At 38.3% G+C, this 23,222-nt stretch overlaps 4 protein-coding genes and 1 pseudogene across 9 annotated transcripts; 2 read left to right on the forward strand and 3 right to left on the reverse strand.

Moving 5' to 3' along the window:
- Window positions 1-1,261: 1,261 nt before the first annotated feature.
- Window positions 1,262-2,912, forward strand: LOC108867504 (probable galacturonosyltransferase-like 9). Its single transcript, XM_018648306.2, has one exon. The coding sequence runs from the start codon at window positions 1,477-1,479 to the stop codon at window positions 2,647-2,649; it is 1,173 nt and encodes a 390-aa protein (XP_018503822.2). The 5' UTR covers window positions 1,262-1,476; the 3' UTR covers window positions 2,650-2,912.
- A 2,066-nt stretch (window positions 2,913-4,978) lies between these two features.
- On the reverse strand, window positions 4,979-6,646 carry LOC125471366 (annotated as a pseudogene).
- Window positions 6,647-6,927: 281 nt separating this feature from the next.
- LOC103950913 (protein WVD2-like 7) lies at window positions 6,928-10,787 on the forward strand. Of its 6 annotated transcripts, XM_009362169.3 has the most exons (9): window positions 6,928-7,286; window positions 7,433-7,567; window positions 7,778-8,470; window positions 8,599-9,183; window positions 9,295-9,359; window positions 9,456-9,534; window positions 9,618-9,689; window positions 9,810-9,920; window positions 10,385-10,787. In XM_009362169.3, the coding sequence occupies exons 2-9, from the start codon at window positions 7,526-7,528 to the stop codon at window positions 10,412-10,414; spliced, it is 1,677 nt and encodes a 558-aa protein (XP_009360444.2). In that variant the 5' UTR covers window positions 6,928-7,286; window positions 7,433-7,525; the 3' UTR covers window positions 10,415-10,787. The 6 variants fall into 6 exon arrangements, 4 of the variants coding, with proteins under 4 accessions (XP_009360444.2, XP_048427762.1, XP_048427763.1 ...); XR_007253630.1 differs by lacking the exon at window positions 6,928-7,286 and having other exon boundaries at window positions 7,293-7,567; window positions 9,765-9,920; window positions 10,388-10,787; XR_007253631.1 differs by lacking the exon at window positions 6,928-7,286 and having other exon boundaries at window positions 7,293-7,567; window positions 9,765-9,920; window positions 10,385-10,412.
- Window positions 10,788-10,934: 147 nt separating this feature from the next.
- On the reverse strand, window positions 10,935-13,799 carry LOC125471442 (formin-like protein 4). Its single transcript, XM_048571804.1, has 2 exons — window positions 12,444-13,799; window positions 10,935-12,323 (listed from the first exon to the last, which is right to left on the reverse strand). Exons 1-2 carry the CDS (start codon window positions 13,568-13,570, stop codon window positions 11,006-11,008), a joined length of 2,445 nt encoding a protein of 814 aa, XP_048427761.1. The 5' UTR covers window positions 13,571-13,799; the 3' UTR covers window positions 10,935-11,005.
- Window positions 13,800-18,388: 4,589 nt separating this feature from the next.
- On the reverse strand, window positions 18,389-19,749 carry LOC103950970 (two-component response regulator ARR5). The gene is made up of 4 exons (XM_009362233.2): window positions 19,433-19,749; window positions 19,267-19,346; window positions 19,031-19,179; window positions 18,389-18,903 (listed from the first exon to the last, which is right to left on the reverse strand). Exons 1-4 carry the CDS (start codon window positions 19,587-19,589, stop codon window positions 18,579-18,581), a joined length of 711 nt encoding a protein of 236 aa, XP_009360508.2. The 5' UTR covers window positions 19,590-19,749; the 3' UTR covers window positions 18,389-18,578.
- Between the last annotated feature and the right edge of the window lie 3,473 nt (window positions 19,750-23,222).

The following is a 23,222-nucleotide window of genomic DNA, read 5'->3' on the forward strand; positions in this document are numbered from 1 at the left end:
TATGTAAATTAATATTGTTTTTTTCTTCAAAACCAATATATTGATTTCTTCAAAAAAAAAAAAAAAAAAAACCAATATATTGATATCAAACTGAATTCCAAAGATTTATCTTGGTAGAGGGTATTTCGTATAACATCTGGAGGTTTCTCAAATCAAACTAAGTACAATTTAAAAGAGTAATGTTATTCATACCATATTTTTATATCACTTAGGTGACATTTGATGTGGACAACCACATCATTTGAATTAATCAGATTTTTAAATTTAGTTCATTATTTAATAAACTAATAATTAAGAAAAACTAGTTAATTAAATGATGATTGTGGTATATGATGAGTTTTTCTCCTGTTTTTCCTTAGGTTTTGCAAATTTTTCAAATGATGTGGCTATCCACATTAGATGTCACCTAAGATGGTATAAAAATGTGGTACAAAAACATGGTATGAATATCATTACTCAGTTTAAAATAGATCATCGCATTTCCTAATTGTCAGAATAAAAAAAAAATGAATCTATAATAAATGGAAATGAATATTATTTTTTAAAATGAATATTAATTCTATTGACAGGAGGTTTAAGGCATGTTTGGTCATGAATGAAAAAGGCTTCTGATTCTGATGAAGTAGATTAAATGCACATTGATGAATCAATCTCAGTCCCCAATATACCATCAATTTTGAAACCAAATCCCAACCCTTCCTTCTTCTTTTATTTTATTTCTTTCAATTAAATGCATATTAATTTTCACTAATCCCGATTCACCAAAAAAAAGGAATATAATTATTTTAGGAAGTTTACATTCATGCACATATTTTTCTTAAATCCCTCCCATTTTTTCAATTTTCCGACGTGTTTTAGTAAAAATAGAATTTATTTTTTTACCTAGAAAACGAAAAATAGAAAGCCATCAAACTATTTAGTATTTACGGTAAAGAGTTGAACTTTTACATGATAGCGTAAATTCAAATTTTATCAATAGTTAATTTAACAAAACCCAAAAAGAAAAAAAAAAAACTATTAGTACTTAACTGCGGTTACGGAGAGGACCGAGGGAGGGAGGACGGTAAATAGTAAAATAATAAAAACCTTTTTCTACGCTCTGTGTCCGTGTGGCCATATCTCCGCGTTTGGCATTTCTCACTTTTCATTTTCCTTTGCAATTTTTTATTTTTATTTTTTTGTTTCTGTAATTTCAGAAATTGGGATTGTTAAGATTTGATTGCATTTGAAGTGTCTAATTAATTGGGTAATACTTACTTAATTAGTGAAAATTTGCAAATCTCCCACAACCGTCTCTTTCTTCTCTCTATAATAACTATCTCTCATCCTCCACCCGGACACATCCAGACACCCCGCACCCACCATTTCTGTTACTCCATCACTCTCTTCGATTTCTCATAAACCCAGCAAGAAACCCCACCATAAACCCAGCAAGAATACACAATACGAAACCCCCACCACGAAAAGCGGCGAGCAATGCTCCCATTCCGGCTGTACGCCGCCGTTTTGTTCGTCTCCAGTATCTCCCTCCTCTTCCCCCCCTTCTGCATCGGGACTCGCTCATTCCCGACAAGGGCGATCGACGGCGGTGATGCCTTCGAACCGGGCTCCGCCGCCTGGGCCCGATTCTCCGAAGCCCCCGACTACCGAAACGGCGCCGAATGCGCCGTTTCGTTGAACCGGGAAATGGTGTCCTCCTGCGACCCATCGCTGGTTCACATCGCCATGACTCTCGACTCCGAGTACCTCCGGGGGTCGGTAGCTGCCGTGCACTCCGTCATCAAGCACGCTTCTTGCCCGGAAAATGTCTTTTTCCACTTCATCGCAGCCGAGTTCGACCCCGCGAGTCCCCGGGTCCTGACCCAACTCGTCCGATCCACCTTTCCCTCGCTTAATTTCAAGGTCTACATCTTCCGGGAGGACACCGTCATTAATCTCATCTCGTCGTCGATTCGGCAGGCGCTCGAGAACCCGCTCAACTACGCGAGAAATTACCTGGGCGACATTTTGGGCCGGTGCGTGGACCGGGTCATTTACTTGGACTCCGATTTACTGGTGGTCGACGACATTCACAAGCTTTGGAACATTTCGCTCACCGGGTCGCGGGTCATCGGAGCCCCGGAGTACTGCCATGCCAACTTTACCAAGTACTTCACCGACGGGTTCTGGTCCGACCCGGTTCTCTCCCGGGTTTTTTCCTCAAGAAACCCCTGCTATTTCAACACCGGTGTGATGGTGATGGACCTGGTGAGGTGGAGGGAGGGAAATTACCGAAAGAGGATCGAGAACTGGATGGAATTACAGAGAAAGCGAAGGATTTACGAGCTGGGTTCTCTGCCGCCGTTCCTACTCGTCTTCGCCGGCAACGTGGAGGCCATAGACCACCGGTGGAACCAGCACGGCCTCGGCGGCGACAATGTCAGAGGCAGCTGCCGGTCTCTGCACCCGGGTCCGGTCAGCCTCCTCCATTGGAGCGGCAAGGGAAAGCCGTGGGTCAGACTCGAATCCAAAAACCCGTGCCCGCTGGACCACCTCTGGGAGCCTTACGATCTTTACAAGCCGATCCACCACCACAACCCGGCGAAGTTTCAATCCTTATCGTCGATCTCTGCATCTACATTGATCTTGTTTTCGAGCTATTTGTCGTGAGATGACACGGTTTATGATAATTCTTTCATACATTGTTGATTCAGACATTCTTTTGATAGCGATTGTGTACAGATTGATTGAATTTTAGGTGAAACTGTGAGCAGAAAATTCATGGATTGTTCGTCAGTCTTAATTTCTTTTTTTCTTGTTTCTGGAATTTTCTCGGCGGATTTGACATGTGTGATGAGATCCAATTTTCAATTTCTGGGTCCCAAAGAGGAGAGAATGTTATCATCTCAAATATCATGCGCTTCTTGTTCTTCCTTCCTCCGCTTCAAAGCGCTTCCAATTTTTATTTTTCTTAGATGTGGACTGTATATTTGGTGTATTCATTTTCTGTCGCCTTGTCTCTCAATAATTGCAAATTCTGGAAGTGGCCTGAGAATCTGAATGACAGTGTAGACAGTGAAATCAATGTGTTACAGCTCAATGGGTTCACGGGGCTCTCTTGGGAGCGTTGTTGGGATGTCATTTTGACGGTATTTTCGATCAATTTTTGACAGTATGTGATTGACTTAAAAATCGATTGGTGTTCCAACTAATCCCTAATAATGTGTGATTACTTAAAAACTGAGTTGGTGTTCTAAACTAATTTCTTTGACTTAAAAATCCGACTTTGGCATCTTAAGTGCTGCTAAGTTTGCTCCACACTCCACTCCATATTATTTTCAATTTCCACCCAGTAGTATTTATTTATTTTTAATTTACTTTGGTATTTGTACAACTCACATTTTCTTACCATTTGTGGGGTTTATTAATTTTTAATTTTGGGGTATTTGTTCGATAGATGTTTCTCTTCCGAAACTTATAAAATAACGAGCATTGCTGGTTTGACGTCACCATTTTTATATTTTAAAAATTCAAATTGTCAAGTTATTTAAGGAGGTGGATTGTTTGCCCTCTCATTTCCATACTCTCCTCATTCTCTTCTGTTTGTGTGGTTACAGTTAAGTTACGTCAACATTTTATATTTCTATTACTTTTTATTTTATTATTTCTATAAAAAATTAAAATAAAATATTGACGTGACTTAACCGTGATCACACATTATAGGATGACATAGAAATAGATGAAAATAAGAGGGTAGACAATCCATTTCCGTTATTTAATTGGGTGGCTAAGAGTAGGAGCAGGGGCTTAAACTCTAGTGCAAAACTCACTCGGTTTCAGGTGGATGATGTGCGTCAAGAAAAGACAATAAAATGGGTAGTTTGCAACAATTCTTGACCACGTATCATGTCATGATGCCAATAAGCTGCCAAGTGCCCTTCTCTTCCCCTGTATTTTCCTCACATCATCAAGTTTGGTTGAACCTTCTATTCTTTAATTTGGACTTTTTCATTTCAACTCTTTTTTTTAGCTTGAGAAATTTCAACTTTTAATTCAAATGCATTATAGTGATGAAAGGGAAAGAACTTACCTACCACTGTGATTGGGACGCGAAGATGCTAGTGTTTTAAACTAATTATACAATATTATATGCATGATCTAAAACGTATGTCAGTATATGATAAGTTTAGAATAACAACTATTTTTGGCGTTCTGATACTTAAAAATTTATGTGTTTGACGTTTGACAGTTAAGCCATGTAGGATTGTTCGATGTACCTGGCAAATTAGTAACCATTATAAACCCAATGAGTTTAATGATCCACTCGCAAGGAAGTGGACCTTTGGTTGGGATATGAAATGATGAGCATAAGGGAATAAGATCCTCTTCGGATCCTTCTACTCCAATCCTTAAATTCTGTCTGTTCAACCGAAAATCGAACGGTCACGAATTAATACCATGTTCACCTTCACTTATTCATGTTCATCTTCTTCCATCCTCACATTCTTCGGTTCATTTTCTTCCCTCTTATTTCTTGTTCACCTTCTCCTATTCATCTCTCTCTCTCTCTCTCTAGAATTAAAGGATCTGAAGGATCAGGACGGAAGGAATTCGGAAAAAATCCCAGTCCAAGATAAGGATTTGATTATTTTTACCATGGGGAATCAAGTTATTACCACACGTTTTTTTTCACCTAAGTAATTATTTGTAAGTTACCTAATGGTGACAAAACCTTGGATAGAGACCTAGACCTAGTGATGAAAGCTGGAAAAATTCCCGACAAAGATGCATGGCATAAAACCACTTGCACTGCAGCAGCAGTGAGCACAGAGGTATGAGCTGGGATCCAATCACTTCATTTTTTTTAATTCCTACAAATGCTTCACATTTTCTTGCGTTTTCTCAAATCGTGCGCGAAATTTGAATTCATGATATTTTTCAGTAAAAAATATTTGCGCTTGGTATGATCAATAGGGATTTTATTTTCCAAGGTAGGATAGTTCCAGGATGTGAATGGATAGTGGGCAACCGGCACAACATTCGGTTTATTGGCTACTTACGTTTCGCAACTATACTACAAAATCAACTTCGAGGTTCTTTTTTCTCAATTGGGATTGAAAGGTTTGGATGTGAATGTCGCAAGTGACACAATCTGTGCACCAGGGTTTTGGGGATTTAGATCCTCTCCAGATCTCTTCATTGGGAATTCCGGAGATCAATGCATAGTAATCGTTTATCAAAGATCACGTGATCATAATTGAATGCTTTTTATATTTTTAAAAGTACAACAGCCTCATTTTACGTGAAAAAAAAAATAAAAATAAAAAATTATGGCTGCACGATCTTTGATGAACGGTTACTATGCATTGATCCTCGGGATCCCAATTGAGGGGATCTGGAGAGAATCTAAATCCGGGTTTTGGCTACTGAGCCCGGCCAAGGCCACAGGTGGAGCCACCGAGTCCTAGTTGTACAGAAAATGTATCAGAGCTTTGGGGGAACACAAATGACTCACCAGGCTTCAGTAGTTGGGGTAAAGACTGTGTTTGAAGTATCCAGAAAGCCCACAAGAAGCAAGCCCTTGAGGCAGATTGTGACTTCGGAGTCCCTGGGTGCAAGCGAGGTGGCACAATCCCATAGGCTGCTATGTCAGGCCCATGGTGTTAAGCCCAGGTAGATTGAACCGGTTGGTGAGGGTCACGTTGAACCCGAACGGGTTGGCTTTTGTGCTGCCCCGGTTTGGTTAGGACTGATGTGGTGAAGTGGGAAGACGTTGCCAGGTTTGGGTCAATGCATGGTGCACCATTGAGGAAAAACGTCTGAGGGGTTTTTGGATCAGCTACGCAGTAATCTTGTACCGGATCCGGGTCGGATTTGGGGGGAGGGGATTGAGTAGCTTAGGGGTATTGGAGGAGGAAAATACAAGGCAAGTTAGGAGGAAGAAAATCATAGTCGGAAATAAGAGGCCTAGAAAGGTTAATGATGCAAAACATGGAGAGGAAGGAGATGGAGATTAAATTCGCACCAGAATGCATAAATATAATTACTTTATGTTAATGCCGTAAAACGTCACCTGTATTGTTTAGTTGTGAGGGTACCATATACAACCTAAAGTAGATAGAGACAAGAAATTGAAGGTGTTGGGTGCTTAGAAGCTTTTGAAGTTTAGACCTGTCACATGTAACTTTAACTATCACGTCTTTATTCTGTAGTGCTCTTTCACTCTCACAAGCGGTCCATCTATTTTTTATCACTTCTTGGAACCTCTTGGGTGTCTCTTTGAAGCACCCAATGAGAAATCCACGTGTTATCAATAATATTATTACTTAGACGTGTGTATGAATAGTCGCATTTTAACAGAGTTTGAATCACATTTCTAATATTTTTAGATCAGTTTAAAAAAAATATATTTGTGTTTTAGTATTATAATTTGATGATATTTCTTTTCATTTATAGGTGAGATGTCTCAAATTCAACTTCTATAATTAATGATCTCAAGAAATTATTGATGACATGTTTTATGACTGAGTCCAATTCCCTCTCTAGTCTGGGTCTATCAAAAAAGTAAAAGCTCGTTTAAAAGTGTTTTTAAAATAACTGTCTCTTTTAAATAAAATGTTTTTGGAATGCAAAAGCACTTAAAGTCCTTGCAAGAAGTACCAGTCATGTGCTTTTGTTAAGAAGCTAAGTGTTTTTTTTTTTTTTTAAATTTTACTTGCATTTTTACTAAAAATTAATTTAAAAAACACCTACAGCTATATTAAAAGCAGTTCAAAAAACGAGCCATAAATAAATAGAATCACATGTATGAATAAAAAAAGTGTCTGTTCCTACCAAAAACATATTAAAAGCTTCGTTAGTTACGATGGGTAAACGACTCATATCTTTGCTGATTCAATACGCCCACTCTGATTTGTTGAGCCTTCATAATTATTTCACCAAATAATAAAAACCTTCGAAATTACCCAATTAATCTCTTTTTTCCCACTAATTAATCCTCCCATTCAGACATTAATCCACATGTAGTTGAGAAAAAGAAAGTCCCCAATCTGTTCAACCTTTTTTGAATCCAAAGAGACTGCAAGTAAAAACCAAATCTTCCTTGGAAATTAATAATTGGTGTTTGGTGGGTCATCATCTGCAAGTTCAACCTTTATCTCCACCTTTCAATTTTTCTTCATATAATTGGAATTGTCTTGTTCTGATGATTGATTGCCTTTATCATTTTTGGAGTCCCCAGAAGTGCCGCAAACAGTGAAAAACATGTAATGAGAAAATAAAGGGCAGAACAACAACACATGGATATGGTTTTTTTATTTTATTTAATATTAATTTAATTTTTTTATATTCTTTTCTTCTTACAATTTTAAACCTTTTTTTTTTTTTGGGTACATATTCTGGGTTTTTTCTCACTCTTGGTATTGTTTTTGCGTGTGTGTGTGTGATCCAATAGATTGGTGATGTGCCCCCATGCTTGCTGGTAGGCAAAGCTCTTGCTTTTTAGCTCTCTGGTTGCTCTCAAACACTTCCAACTCTTTCAGAACTCATGGGTGAATCAATGGTGGATTTTGCCAATGATGCTGAAAAGGTACACGCTTTCTAGTTTCTACCTTAGATTTGTCGAAGGACATAACCCATGTGGTCGATTTTGTCTGCAATTGTTGTCGTTTGAGGATTATGCTTTGTCGGTTTTGATTGATTCACTGTATAATTGCTAGATTTGCATGATTTGGTTTTGCCACTATGTTGTTGCTTAAGGACATGTTTTGGATTCTCGGTTTTTTGGGTAAATAAACAGGTGGTTGAGAGGGAGACGGTAGCTTCAAATTGTTCAAATCCTCTACTGGAAGTGTCGGTGTCTTTCGGAAGATTTGAGAATGATTCTTCACTGTCTTGGGAGAAATGGTCGACGTTTTCGCCGAATAAGTACTTGGAGGAAGTGGAGAAATGTGCCACTCCTGGCTCAGTGGCCCAGAAAAGGGCTTACTTTGAAGCTCATTACAAGAGGGTTGCTGCTCGAAAAGCCGAGGAGATGATGGAACAGGAGAAGCAATTGCGAGATGGTGATACCTTTAGGTCGGAATCTGACCAGACGAGTGGAGATCAGACGGATTCTGAGGTGCATTTCGAAATTGATTTGGCCAACAATAAAATTAATGCCCAAGGAAATGATCAAGAAGCGAATTTCGACAACGAGATTATTAAAACTCATGTGGATGATCTCGAGGAGGATGATGTTTTCACCATAGAGTTTCCAAGCTCATTGGCTGAGGGAGAGAGAGAAGAATCTGATAGCAGAACGGATAGTCCCGATTTGAACAATCCGGAGGATGAACTTGTTGTGGTGAAAGAAGTAGAAAATGTCCCTGCTGAATCTCAGGGAGTACAGGAGGTTCCAAAGACTTTGGACAATGATGTAGGAAGCGCTCCAGAAGTTAAAGAGGTGCAAGAGGTAAAACCGAGATTGGATCTTCTGAAGGGATCTCCGAAGGTGAAGTACTTAGCTCTTGAACCTATTTAGCAAAACTTCTCCAGATGCCATGTTCTTTATTTCATAATCCGAGAACTTGTTTGTTTCTTGTCTGATTTCCATATCTTTTGCATTTTCTTGCTGTGTAGGTTACTCCATTGAGCAAGGAGAGAAATGTGGCAAACATTAAGAAGAAACCAGTTCCACCAATAGCCAAAACACCACAGAAATTTGCCCCTAGGGCGTCAAAGTCTGTATCAACTCCCACCCCTAAATCATCGAAGCCCATATCAACTCCGACCCCTAAAGCGTCGAAGCCTATATCAACTCCGACCCCTAAAACGTCCAAGCCTATATCAACTTCCACCCCTAGAGTATCGAAGTCTATATCAACTTCCACACCTAGAGTGTCAAAGTCTCTGTCAACCTCTACTGCAAAACCTGCATCGCGGTCCTCAGTAAAGAAGAGCACTGCTTCCTCTTTTCCTAGGAGCAAAAATCCTTCAACTGAGGAAACCAAGGAAGTTCCTCCCAAGCGTTTGCACTTGTCACTCAATTTGGAATCCAGTCCCACAATGTCTGGTTCAGCTTTTGTGACCACCACAACCAGAAAGTCTTCCATTATGGAGAATATGGGAGATAAGGACATCGTCAAACGAGCATTTAAGACATTTCAAAACAATTACAACCAACCACAACCCTCCAATGAAGAGAAACCGCCAACACCAAAGCAGGTTTGTCAATTTAGTACATTTTCTCGTTTGAAGAGTGACTGGGTACCTCGATTGGCATCAGAGCATCTAACGTCAAATTTTATTTCTTGAAAATTTCTATTGAAAAAGCAGCTCTCTACGAAGGGAAAAGAATCAAGGGTTTCCACTTCTGTGCCCCTGACAAAAGAGAATGGAGGGTAAAGCCTTAAACTCATATGTGACTGCTGATTGTGTATTCTGTGTGCATGCGCTTCTTTCACATAGTCGATGCGACTTTTTTCTTTTTGTCATAGATATCTAGATAAAAGAACTGCTAAGGCCGCTCCATCATCTGTTAGCTTGAGAAGTGATGACTGCGTAGATAAAAGAGAGGTATCCGTTAACAGACCCCCGACCTCGTTTTGTTTTAATTTATTAACCATATATATGTAATCTCATTAAGCAATATATTTCAGTTTTCACAGAAACTGGCGGCGAAATCCAATGCGAAAGTGACGGAGAAAGCACACTCCCAACCGAAGTCAAAGGTGTGATCATACAAATAACTATTCTTTTAAGGAGCATAATATTGTACCTGTGCTAAATATAATTATGTCATATAGCCTGCAAAAGTTGAATTATTTATCGAAACTGTATGCTTGACATAGGATCAAAAGGAGGCAGAGATAAAAAAGCTCAGACGTAGTCTTAATTTTAAGGCTACACCTACGCCATGCGTCCATCGGGGGCAAAAAGTGTCAAAAAGTACTTCAGAAAAGGTATAGTCCAATTCTGTTTTTATGTTATGGCATAAGATCTGTTTGCTCCATTTTTATTTTCAATAGAACCAGACTACATACAATTCATCTTAGTGATACTTATAAATCCGTCTTTCACGAAGTTCCTCCTTATTATGTCACTGAATACACTTGAAAGTCAAGTATAGGGGGAACGTTTTGGGGATTAATTTTCTTTATATCGTAAAGTTTGCAGCCTCCCGCGTGCTGTGTACTTCAGAACGAGCATAAAAACTAATTAGCCTTATGCATATGCAAAAAACATGATGAGTTAAACACATTCAATACACATATGCAAGAAGGAAAGATGCATGTGTATGCCTTAACGCTAGCATTTCAATCTGCACAATGCGTTACTGCACTGCATTTCTGAAACTATCGGTGTGATTCGTGTATTTTATGTGTTTCTTTCCGTATCCTAATGTCAACTGTCATGACTTGTGTAGGAGAGTTCCAACAATGAAACCCATCGATGAAAAAATCGTTCAGGCGGCTGCAAGGTCACTCGTCATCTTCCAAGAACCATGTCTACTTCAGTGGATTGACGAGAAGGAAAGTATACATGACGGAATTCCTTCTCATGGAAGATCCATGCTTAAGTATTGTCGCTTAGATGATGACAAAGTGACCATGGTGAGTCGCAACCTGTATATCTTGATGGCTAGAACAGATCTACGGCATAGTAATAATATGCAGATGATAAGAGACAGGTCGGGGCCATGCTTTTCATTCCCTGCTTGACCCAAACAGTATTCGGAGTTAGAAATGCTACGTACACATTGTTGTATTTGAAGGTATAAATGTTGGAACTGTTATAATTACATGGAAATCCAAAGTTGGTTGCGTAAATCTATCATAAATGTTTACACCTAAATTGCAGACCAAAGAACAACTGAAGAACAAATATTTGTGGATGGAACGCCCGTAATCGTTAGTGGAAAAGACGAGGAAGACGAACTATGCAAGTTATTGGCTGAAAGTTTACGGAATAGAACGTTGAAAAATCACTAAGCTATTTACGGATTGTAATCGAGCTTTTTGTAATCTATACACTGTAAAAAACCAATTCAAAAATCATTATCTGATTCACTGTTAGTGCTCCTAGAGTTTCCTGACATGAAATTCTTAGGCAAGATCGGGAACCTTACGGGGTTCCTGGGCGGTGAGTCTGCTGACGATGATCCTAAACTCGCTGCAACCGCCTTCTTCTGCTGTATATTTCGAGAAATTTCAACGCATGCTTGATCAACCATGCCCAGAAAATCTTTAACTATGACAAAGAGTTGAAATGGGTGAGCCCCTTTATCCCTAGAAGCCCCTGCTTGATAGTATTCTGTTGTTTTCTTCACCAACTCCATCACCCTTTTCTGCTCTTCTCTCACCACCTTCAGCTCTTCCTCTGCTGCTTTCAGAAAACCCTTCGTGTCCCTAACGAATCTTCCACCGTCGTTCTCGCATTGGAGCAGGAGTTCTCTAGTTTCCGCCACGCGGGTTGTGAGAGCCGAGCACATCCCTGCGAAGCTGTCATGATCTATACTAGCCGCCTTCTTCACATTAGAGAACTCGGCACTGATGCCTCCAACCACGGGCAATCCTACAGTCATGTACTCCCTCTCTCTTTCCTCTTTCGGTTTTATATTCTCAGCACTTGGGTTTCTGTTATGGCTCTGGCTGTTGCTGCGACTCAAATTATGATTCGTGTTGATTACACACCGCTTCCCCTCAGATCGCACCACTTCTTCCACAACGAAATTGAGCAGGGTTGTTTTCCCATCACTGCTTCTAACGTCGGATAGCTTTCGAAGAGAACTGAGGTTGAAAGCTTGGGCATTGCCTCTCGAAGTTCCTGCATTCATGCGGTTTCCAGCCTTGAGAATTGCCTCTAGCAGCTTCATGAAAAGCCCTCGCGTTCGAAGCTCCTTGCACCCGAGTTCAAGTGTTTGTACATACTCCTTGAGGCTAGCAATCTCCTCGTCGTAGTTGTATCTGAAGAGCATGGCATTGAATCGAATGAACGCTGAGGGAACAGCTTTGAGAATGTGGTAGAGGAAGAACTCTGCGTCAGCAAGCCTTGTAGGGTCTCCACTGTACTCAAGGATTTGGGATTGTTCTTCTTCGGTTGGAGCAATTCTAACAAGCTTTTCGAGAGTCTCTACATCGAGACCTCTGCCCTCCATGAGCGCATCAAGGAGCTCCTTTCGAGAAATCATCAGCGATTTTATGACAATGGCAATGTTCTGGGACTTCCGGCTGTCCAGGAGACAAATCTGCGCTGATGGACCGACGTTGGCGCCCCTCGGATTCGCTTGGCTGCTGTCTCTTCCGGGGGATAACCGTTTGGTGGCAACCGTACCAAAAAGCGCTTCCATTAGGTCACCATCAAATCTGAGAGTAGCAAACTTTTAGAAACTTCAAAACCAAATACAACAAGACAACACGGTGAAACGCAAAATAAACAATGGTGTGTAGAAGGAGAAAAATGGCAAGCGGAAATCACTTCATTACCTGAATGAACCATCCATTTTGTCCCACACCATGGAATTCTGAGTATTATTTGTGTTCACCTTGTCCCAATGCAGGGGCTTCAGTTTCACCTGATCATTTCCTGCTCCTGATGAAGATTCCCCAGGTTCACCTTTCTGTCCCGGAGATGGCTTTGACAACGCGTTCAAACTCCGCACTTTGGGTGGAGGCGGGGGTGCAGGACCATTCTTAGCTGCAACTTTCGGTGCTGGAGGAGGAGGAAGCGCTGCGGAGCTTTTCTTAATTGCAATTGGGACAGGAGGCAGCATTGGCGGCGGCGGCGGTGGAGGTGGCGTTGGTGGTGGGGAAGTATAAGGCGGAGGACTTGACGATCGAATAGTTAGCTCTACTTCTGGTTCTTTTGATTTCTCAATAGCTTTAAGAGCCGTTGATCCATTTCGAATTCGATCACTCACTAATTCTGGTACATCATTGATGTGGGAAGTTGAAGACTTTCCTCTGAGCAGAGGAACTTCCTGTATGGGCTCGCGCCTTCTTCTTCTGCTACTCCCTTCGTCTTCCTCACCATCTTTTCGAAACAACTCCTTTCGAAAACTCTTCTTCGAGTTTATCGCTTCGAGCTTCTTCCAGTAAAGCACGTCCAGACCGTTCTCATCAACAATGAACCCCTTGAGATTCCCATCATATCTTGAAAACTCACTCTGAACCGCTACAGGCGGCCCCGGCTGAGGCTGGCCTCCTTGCAAACCTCCACTACCACCACCACCACCACCATCATAACTCCCGCCATTAATTCTCTTGCGCCGCGCAACAAGGTACCTATGCACAAAAAAGAAAACCAGCCCGGAAATCACCAGAGTGGAGGCTGCAGTGATCGCCGCAGCCTTCGCAATCTGACGCTTTGACGCAGACTTTCTTGGCGGCAAAGGCACCGGCAGCGGCTGTGATTCCGGTTGCGGCGGAGAGTCTTTGGGAGGCAATGAAGGTCGGATTTCGGGTGACGGAGCCGTAAACGGATAGAAAGTTTCAATATTTTGAGGGGATTGGCCATGACAAGAAGGAATAACATTTACAAAAATAATAAAAGTGACTAAAAAACCATAAGTGAAAAAACAAGAGAGCATCCATGGCCGATTCCTGGCAGCCATGAAGCTTTTTGGAAAAATTGGAGAGATGGGTTTTTGGAAACTGAATCGGTTGGAACTCTCAGTAAATTTGTTGACATTGAATGGAAGAAGTCTAAACCTTTAATGTATGGATTTGTCGTGGTGCTTTTTGGGGAGGGTTTGGTTGATGAAAAGCTGAAAGCTTCAAAGTTAGTAGTTAGCTGTTTGTTTTTCCAGAATTTCTTCCCGGGCTTTTATATATATATTCAACCACTCAAAAGACGTTTCTAACTTGGATTAAGTTCACATCCCATTACTAACTACAAATCCACGCTTTAGTAATTCAAGATTAGATTTTTAATTCATAAAATTAATTAAACAAATGACATGATTGGTTTACTGTTTCAAGCCAGAAATTATGGACGGTTTGTTGAAGTGGTAAATCACCCAATTTTGTTTCTATCTAATATATTTATGAATTTATAATTGTCAGATTAATTGATCCCTAGGCTCCGAAAGCATATCCAATTCCTACAAAGATATCGATGCTTCCATCGCTTAGATTTAGGGTGATAGGTCTTAATTTTTTTAGATCTTGGTAAACTTGAGTGAAAAATGAATTTAGTTTTATAAGTGGTGGATTGTTCTAATAGTTAGGGTTTTTTTTTCTTTAAGTCACTAGTCTTGGGTTCAAACCATCTTCTTTCATTATTATAAACTTTAAAAAAGTGACTAGTTGATGGATTTGTCACGACAGTTTTCATTTCCAAAACCGAAAAGACTTTTAAGAAGCAAATCCAAAATATGCTGTGAAACTTAGTTGGCTAAGCCAACATGTTTACTCCCAAGTCTCATTCTGAACCTTTTACTTAATCTTGCTGACCTAGTAATTAGAGATTAGTTAATCTTGTACGTAATGATAATATCAACGAACAAAGTCAGAAGGGGAGACTTTATCAACATTCCCCATCCCTTCCTTCCTTCCTTCAATAATTTTTACAGCTGAAAAGCATTTGGGCTTTTGACGCGTTTTTTTTTTTAAATGACGCGATTTTTCTTTCATCAAGAACAATTACAACAATTGTCGCATGCACCGACGGAGCTAACTACTAAATTTTAGTAGGTATAACATAGAGAGAGTTTAGTTTTTAAGATTAAAGATAATCATCATTTGAACTGTTTTATAATTTTGGATTGTCATAGCCCACCTATTAAATGAAAAGTACGAATTTTAGAGTTATTTTTAGGGAAAGTAAGAGTTAGTAAGTGTTAAATAAACTCTATCACTTTAACCAATACTAAAACTTAATAGTAATAAACTAAAACTTTTATACTACACACGATTCATATGAAAGTTTGAAGGGTAGAAGCCTAGAAAACAATAATAATTTTAGTTTATCTCATCTGTTGAATAATTCCGCACTCCGTCATCGATCGCATAACGTAAATATATGTTTTAATGATCAATCTGTTAATGTGAAGATAATTCGAATAAGCAAGCATGAAGAGATTGTTGTTGTCTTTATTGATCCGGACTTTGGACGCGTTGAAAACTACGTTAAGCCAAAAAGGCAACGAGATAAATTGGTCAACGACCTCGGTTTCATATGTTAAGGAGAAGAAATGGGGAATTGTAGGTTTTGACGATGACTTCATTGACACATTACATTCCCCATGAAGAAATTAGAGAAATAGTGGCTCACCAAATTAATTTCAGCAACGCTTATTTTATTTTATTTTATTTTGGAGGTTGTTGTCTTAACCCTGTGTGTAGTGGTTGAAAAAACCCCACAAATTGATTACTATTTCTTCCCCCACCAGGGGAAAAAAAAAGAAAAAAAAGTTTGAAATTTGAAATAAAATTGGATTTTTTATTGGAGAATTGGTGGTTGTATTGTTGATATTCAAAAAAGCGAGATACATTCTTCAAGAAGAACATTCCGATAATATTTGAAGGTTTCTCGAACTAAAATGATTTGTGCTTAAAATATTGTATCTGAACGAAAATTGTGAAATTAATATTTTTTTTAGCTTATATTCGTGAGAATAATCATGACATCTAAGGTAAATAATACTTTTGTTTTGGTCAGAGGTGATATTATGAATTTGAATTTTGAAACCAAATATATATATATATATATATATTGGATCATTTTGAAACTAATTAATTAGGTCAATAATTTAAAGGATAGAGAGTTTTAACTCAGGACGCATGGGTAGAAACCGAATACCCAATTCAATAAAATGTTAGACCACTTATGGAAAAGATCTCTAAAATTATATAATGATTTGCTTTTTCACGTCTGAAGACTATGCAGTTTTTTTTAGACGTTGTCGTGCTTGCAAATTTAATTATTCTCTGTCATTTGAAGGGTAAAAGAGTCAAACAAGTCCTTTTAATTCCTTCAACTGTATGACCATACGTACCGAGTTTGAAACTTTCCAATTTTCTTCTCTTAAATTATTATAATAGTTTCAAACTGATTTCCCTCCTTCTAATCATCGTAAAATTTAAAAGAAAAATGCTACTCTTTCCTAGTATCCTACCACAATTTGTGGGTTTAGGGTCCTCCAAATGCTTCTTTCATGGGCTTTATGTTTAGATGTTTCTCTTTTATTTGGGTTGGGACAACTGGCCTTGTTTGTTTTTGTGGTTTAAAGGCCATTTCTATTGACATAGATTGAAAAAAGGGCCCAATTTGGTAATGCCATAGGTGACATGGGCCAGTTTGCTTCAAGCAATGCGCCTTCTTGTGATTGACAGTCGGCTGAAGGCTTGGGGCATGGTCATTTTAAAAGAAGGTGCATGGCCAGATTGCTTCAAGAAAACCGACACGCACCGGACCGGTTTTCGGTTTATTCTCTTTTGATTACAAGTGATATTCTACGCTAAAAGAAGCGGCAATGATTTAAACTCGAAATGCAACGAGTTAAAGAGAAATGCCTTAATCACCATATATTATTCTCTTTTATTTCTCAATATCAAAAAGAAAAACACAATTGAACCGGTTTTCAAAATGTCAAAACCACATGAGAACAAACCCGTAAGGAGTAAAATGTTTTTTTCTTTTCTCTTTTAATCAGAAAAATAAAATGTTCTTCTAGAGGTAATTGTGTCCAAGTTTCTTCACTCAAATCATGGTTACCAAATTAGGTTTGGAAGAAATCTCAACCTCTTTTGTCCACACATAAATGGGTGTCGTTCACAGCTGTCGTGAGTCTTTAATTTTCACATCAAATCTCACCTAAATCAACGGTTTAGAATCATCTACGCCTAACTAGTGGCAAAAGTAAAAAAATAAAAAAACTATATCGTTTACCAAAGTCTTGAGGATATAGTTTTAAGGGCAAATTAAGATCAATTTTTGCTTGATTACATTTGATTGTTTGTTGCGTTGGTGGCACCTTAGAGAATAAAAAAGTTGATGCCCTTGGTGAGACCAAAAGCCAAACTAGTCACAACCACTAGACCCACTTCCTCTCTTTTTCTTGATTCACATTCAAAAAGATTCAAAAACAAAAACTACAGCTCTGCATTGTCTTCTCTCTCCCTCTCAACTTCCCATGTGGGGGTCCAAATGATATTTTCTCAAAGATTAGCCACTCCTACATATATCACATAATCTCTTCCATTCAATTCCAATTTTAAGTTTTATGTAATATTGTTAATAAATTATTGGAAAGAGACTTTAAGAAAATAAATGGTCTCTAAGATTGACATAACTTTACACTTTAATCTTTGAGATTATCTACCGTCAATCATTTTGATTTATTTTGTGAAAAAATTCCGTTAAATTGAAGAAATCACCAGCTCAAGTGGAGGGGTTAATTTGACCAAAATATCCTCAATTTAACGGAGATTTTTCACGGAATGACCAAAATGATTTACGGTAGACAATCTCAGAGACCATTCTATTGATTTAAACTCTTAGGAACAAAAGTAAAGAGTTATGTCAATCTCATAAATCATTTTAGCTAAAAAACCTTTCAATAGCCCATGCCTAATACTAGTCCACAAAATGAACAATGAAGTTTGACTCTGAAAAAACAAAGTGTATATTATTTGAAAGATCAAATTACTTAGCAAGCTTGACTACGAAAACCAAACTCATTTATAACTTCTATCGTTTCAAGTAAATTTTGCCTAAAAAAAAATCGATAAGCATGCCCACTTCCAGAGGGACAAAGAGACAAAACAGGGGAGTTGAGCTCAGGGGCATTTCAAACACGTCCAATTCACAATCCCATTCCAATATATTCTCTCTACCAGACAAGATCTTGCAGGCTCATCTCTCCAACTCAACCAAATCCATACCAAATCTCTATATCTTTTTAATTTCCAATCCCCACCGATTTACCCCACTCTCTACAAATGCACGTCCACTTCCCTCTTCTTCTTCTCTTCCTTTATTCTTTTTTTCTTAATTTTATTTGTTTGAATTTTGAAGCAAACCTAACGTTCTCTAATGCTTGCTTGCTATTTATCACGGTTAACAAAAGCGATATTCAAAGTTACTCTAATCCAAAGCGTGTATGTATCATAAAAGCAATTTCGCATCAGAACATTTATCTTTGCCAAAACCGTGATACACATTTTGTATTACGTTGTGTACTAAAAGGGGTAATACTTCCTCGAGTAACCACGAGAGGTTAAGATTCAAAAGCACCGAACTATTCCCTTTGTTGACTTTTCTTATTTTTTTACTACCACACACAATTCGTATATTTTTATTCGTTTACTAACACATACGAAATTCACATAAATAAGTAGACATTTAAAAATAATAATCAGTATCCATCCTACACAATACATTCAAGAGGAAAATAGACGGAGTTAAATTTTGAATTGAAGATCAGAAATGTAATTAGTTAATCATTAGAATTAATATTGTTACTAATAGTCATATAAACAAACAAAATAAATCATAGCCAAAGAAAAAAATTAAAAACAAAAAAGGAAAGTAATTCATCAAAAACCGTTTAAACGGGTAATTGCAGTTTGGCCCCGAAAAAAAAAAGCGCGATTGCGGTACAATCGGGTCCGATTGATCTAATCAGCGTTGGTCATTTTGAGCCGTCGGATCGGAGAATCAAGCGACGTGGGCGACGATGGAGCCGAGAACGACGATGACATAGGAGGCGACGGAGATTTAGACGGCGACGATAAGGACGACGAAGGAGACGACGGTAAAATGGAAGGCGGTGATGTGGGCATCATCAGATCACACGGCTCCCGTAGCTTTCTCTTGTTCATTCCTCCGCCGCTCTCCTCCACTCCGACATCCCTCGCGGTCGTCATGTAATCCTTCAGCCTCTTGACGTCAGCTAACTTCACCGGTTTCACTATGAAGTCCTCCGCGCCTTCTTCCAAACACCTGGCGAACACAAAAATAACCCAAAATTTAAATTAAAAATCGAAATTAAGTGCAAGAACCAATTAACCTCGAAAAAAAATGGATAATTAATCAATTAAACATTAATTTTGGGGGGAAAATAAATTACCTGTCTATGCGCGCCAAAACGTTCTCGGATGACATAATCACGACGGGAATCTCTTTGAATGTGGAAGATTCTTTGATTTTCTTGAGCAATTCGTAGCCGGTCATTCCGGGCATACAGTAATCCGTGATGATCAGATCCACCTTCAACCCCTGGACATAATTACAGAGAATCAAAAATTTTATTCGAAAATATTGAAATTTTACCGATGGAAACTAGGAGTCGTTGATCGAACTTACGTCGAATCCGACGGTGGAGCTCTTCTCCTCGTCCAGGCCGAGGAACTGCAGAGCTCTTCTTCCGCTGTCAACAGCCGTCACTGTACCAAAAAAGATCGAGTTCAAAAACACAGAAAACAAAAAACGACGACGTTTCCAGAAATGTAACTCTGTTTTCAGATTCTACCTTTGCAGGAGGAGATTTTGAGCAACCGCTCGATGACCTTGCGATCGACGAGGCTGTCGTCGACGGCGAGCACGTGAGCTTCTTCCGAAATCAACGGCGGCGAGAGGTCGAGCTTCTCCGACATCCTCCGCCATGAAACGACGCCGTTCCTCGCCATCGTACGGATTGGAATCAGACAAACGAAACGAGGGTTGCTGTGCTTTCTGCGGGCGGTGTTTTATACAGTAGAAAATGGAGGAGAGAAATGGCGAAGGTGGAAGTTGTCTGTCAGCGTCACAGACACAAGAGTGTGGGGGGTTTCTCTCTCTTAATATAGTATTGGTCTCTTTCGCCAAATCAAATCTTTCTCTCTAACAAATCTCAAAATCTACTTTATTATATTTGTTTAATTTTAATTTATTAAACGGTGAGATTCTCAAATCCACTTTGGTGCCATCTTCCCAATCAAAACCATTTAAAAAATAATACACGGTCAAAACCATCATTTTTCGATTCTCAATTCTTAAAACAATCAGTTTTATAATATGTCATCGACGTCAAATTGTTATGTTGTCAACTTTTTATTAACAGATGATAGGATAGTTATAATAAAATCATAAAAACTATCGATGGCAAAACATATGCACGAATCAATTTAAAGTTTTCAAACTTATTGTCTTTACTCTTGAGTCGTTATATGTATCGATATGTTCTTGATCTTGTAACAGTTTAACAATTGATATTTATTTTCGACAAATCTTGTATCGATACGTTAAATGTATCGTATTGCTAGGTCATTAATTTTTAATTCATATAAAATTTTACTTTAGTCCTTAAAAATGATCACTTTTATACTACAATCTTGTGTAAGATTACAAACTAATTTTAATCCGTTCGGCTCAATGTCCATGTGATCATACATTTACTTACATCACATATTAATTATACTTTGATTTTTATTTCTCTTTTTCTTCTTAATTTTGATGAATTGATTACATATAATCCTATTTTTCGTTGACCAGCGGTCAGCGGTGGACCGCGCCGTCAAAACCTTGGGGCGAGGGGCGGAATTTGGCAAATTTGGACCGGCGCGCGAAAACGGGTAAAATAAGGGGGACCGGATTCCGCCGGTGGCATTGACTGGTGAGGGTTGTACAGAGTGACCCTGTGAGCTTCCCCGAGTGGTTCCTGCGTCTTATTTTGTTGTAATTAAAAGACTTGGCAGGCAATATCTCCTCGCGAATCTTTGGATTGCCCCACCGCCTCTCCTTCCACGTGCTACCTCGTGCTCCGTAAGTCCTTTCCATTTTTTCTCAACTTTGTATTAATATTGGATTTTTTTTTACTACTTTTTATTGGTAATTGTTGTTGTTAACTTACTGTTGTGGTTAGGGAGATATTTTTTCAGTATGTTCAGAACACGTTTAATACACTATATGTAATAATGCAATTAGTTTGAAACTTAAACAAAAAAAAAAAAAAAAAATTTAATCAATTATTTTATGACACTTGATTTACTGAGTTGTGTTTCTAGCACATTAAACAATTCATCGTGATTAAGGTGTTATCTACACTACGAGTGTGTGTGAGTTCTAAGCCTTATAATGGGCTAGCAGGAATAATGTGGTTTAAATTCATCTTTGGCGAGAATTGGACCTAAAACATCTTCTATACAAGTGAAGAAGAATATCACTCGAACGTAATACTAAATTATTAAGGATCCGTATGATAATCTTTATAAAATGTTATTTTGTCACATCAGCTATAAAAATGGAATTTAACATCTCCATGGAGATGGTCTTAATATTTTATTTTTCAGGTCTTACTATCTTTAAAATTGTTACCGAACGAATTAACAAAAATTAATTATTAAAATTGAAAGAAAATATTTTTGCTTATCATTCTTAATTATTATTGAATGAGTTTAAATTTTAAAATTTACGTAATGAATAGATTAAATCAAAGTTATCTAATATTATAATAGAGCGATAAAATAATATATTCAAAATAAAATTATTATTAAACGACCCTTAATTATTATATACCATCGTACAACACTATGGCCATGAAGCATGGAAGTAGGAAATATTGTTTAATCGAAATGACTTTTTGCCAAAGTTTTTTTGATGGAACGATAAATTTTTTAATATGACAAAAATACAACTCGATACATTAAATAAAATAATACAAACAAGAGACGATAGAATTGAGGAGATTTGCAAGTCCTAAAATAATCTGAGATGGGACCGACATTACCCTTCCTAATGCTTGGACTTTTGCTACCAAAATTCTAAAAATTATTTTCTTTTCAGACACTGTATAATATCAAATCTTTTGGTATATCACCATCGCTTCCAAGATTGATTTTCCATCTCTCTCGTAGTCACACACACACACACATATATGTATATATTTATTTATTTTATTATTACCGTTAAATAGGGCGGATTATTGGGTAATTGTATTCTTACAAGCAATTTGATCACCTCGCCGGATCTCGTCCGATTCTGGTTCAACGTGTGACATAATTTCACCCCCAACTTTTGGTACACACTTGTTCATTAGTTTACCCCAAACTGAATTGTTTAATCAGAATATATTCAATTTGAGTTGTGATGCATGGTAAGATTTCTTGCATTAACGATTGATAGTCGTTTAGAGACATTAAAATCTTAATTTACTAATGTTAGTCTGTACACTTGCAAAAGTTCTAATTCAGATTGTCTGCCACTTATTAGAGGACAAAATGGTATCAGTATTGGGTAATAACAAGAGAAAATGTTGCCGTGATATAGGCACATTATATATATAACCTAAACGGTATGTTCTTCATTACAGAACCAACCTCAATACGTATTATGTTTCCATACACTTACAACAAGAAAAGCTTGTATGTAATGTTTTCATAAACTTATGATACGAAAGTTAAAGGTATAAATTGTCGATACACAAATTGATAGTTTGTTAATGTTCAAAATTTGCAGGTTAACAAACTAGAACAATTAGCCTTTGGTGGGCTTGGATCAAAGCTATGAAATAAATAGACTCAAGATTTAAGTGGTTCACCCCTCAAAACTGAACTACATCCATTGTGTTATTCGTATTATATTGATTTGAAGGTTACAAGTAACGCTCGACTAAGGGCTAGCATTCTTTCTCTTCTCAATCGTCTGACTCCATTACAAAAGGTTCTCACCCCTTTATATAGGTCCTCACTGAACCCAAAAATCCTTGGGCTCACTACATTTACTTTCTGGCATTTAATATGCTAGCTATAGAGATTGGTGTGCTAACAACCTTTTCGCCAATCAACAGATATTCAGCGGTGAAGTGACAATTGTTCAGTTGGAATTGCACACTCTTCTAGGTTGATACATGCCAAGCAACTTGCTAGGCCATGAGTAGTCAATAATGTCTTTTCCAAGCAATGGCTCGACCACCTTTATGTCATGTCCTAGACTTCTACCTTTGATTGGTGACTAACACATGACCTAATTGGTGTTTGAGCATGCATGTTCCTAGAGCCTTATGCCATAACGTTGTCAGTCTTCTCATGTGTTCTTGTTGGTCGGAAAAGTGTTTTATGTTACTTGGTCTAACCAGACTGATGAGCGATCAGCTACAGCACTCGGAAATGCCTCTTTCTAATTCCAATGGGCCTTGGATTTCCTTTTCTTATTTGGGCCTTGTCTTTTATTGGGCCTTTTTAGGTTTTTGGTCTGGCTTGTACTATTTTGAGAGTCGAAAAGAATTATGTGTTAACACAGTTAACAAGTCATCACAGTTCATTAAACCATAAACCTTCTTCTTA

Source organism: the organism of the source record quoted next, unplaced genomic scaffold, assembly GCF_019419815.1.
Source record: "Pyrus x bretschneideri cultivar Hongxiangsu unplaced genomic scaffold, Pyrus_bretschneideri_v1 Contig6, whole genome shotgun sequence".
In the NCBI taxonomy this organism is placed as follows: Eukaryota; Viridiplantae; Streptophyta; class Magnoliopsida; order Rosales; family Rosaceae; genus Pyrus; species Pyrus x bretschneideri.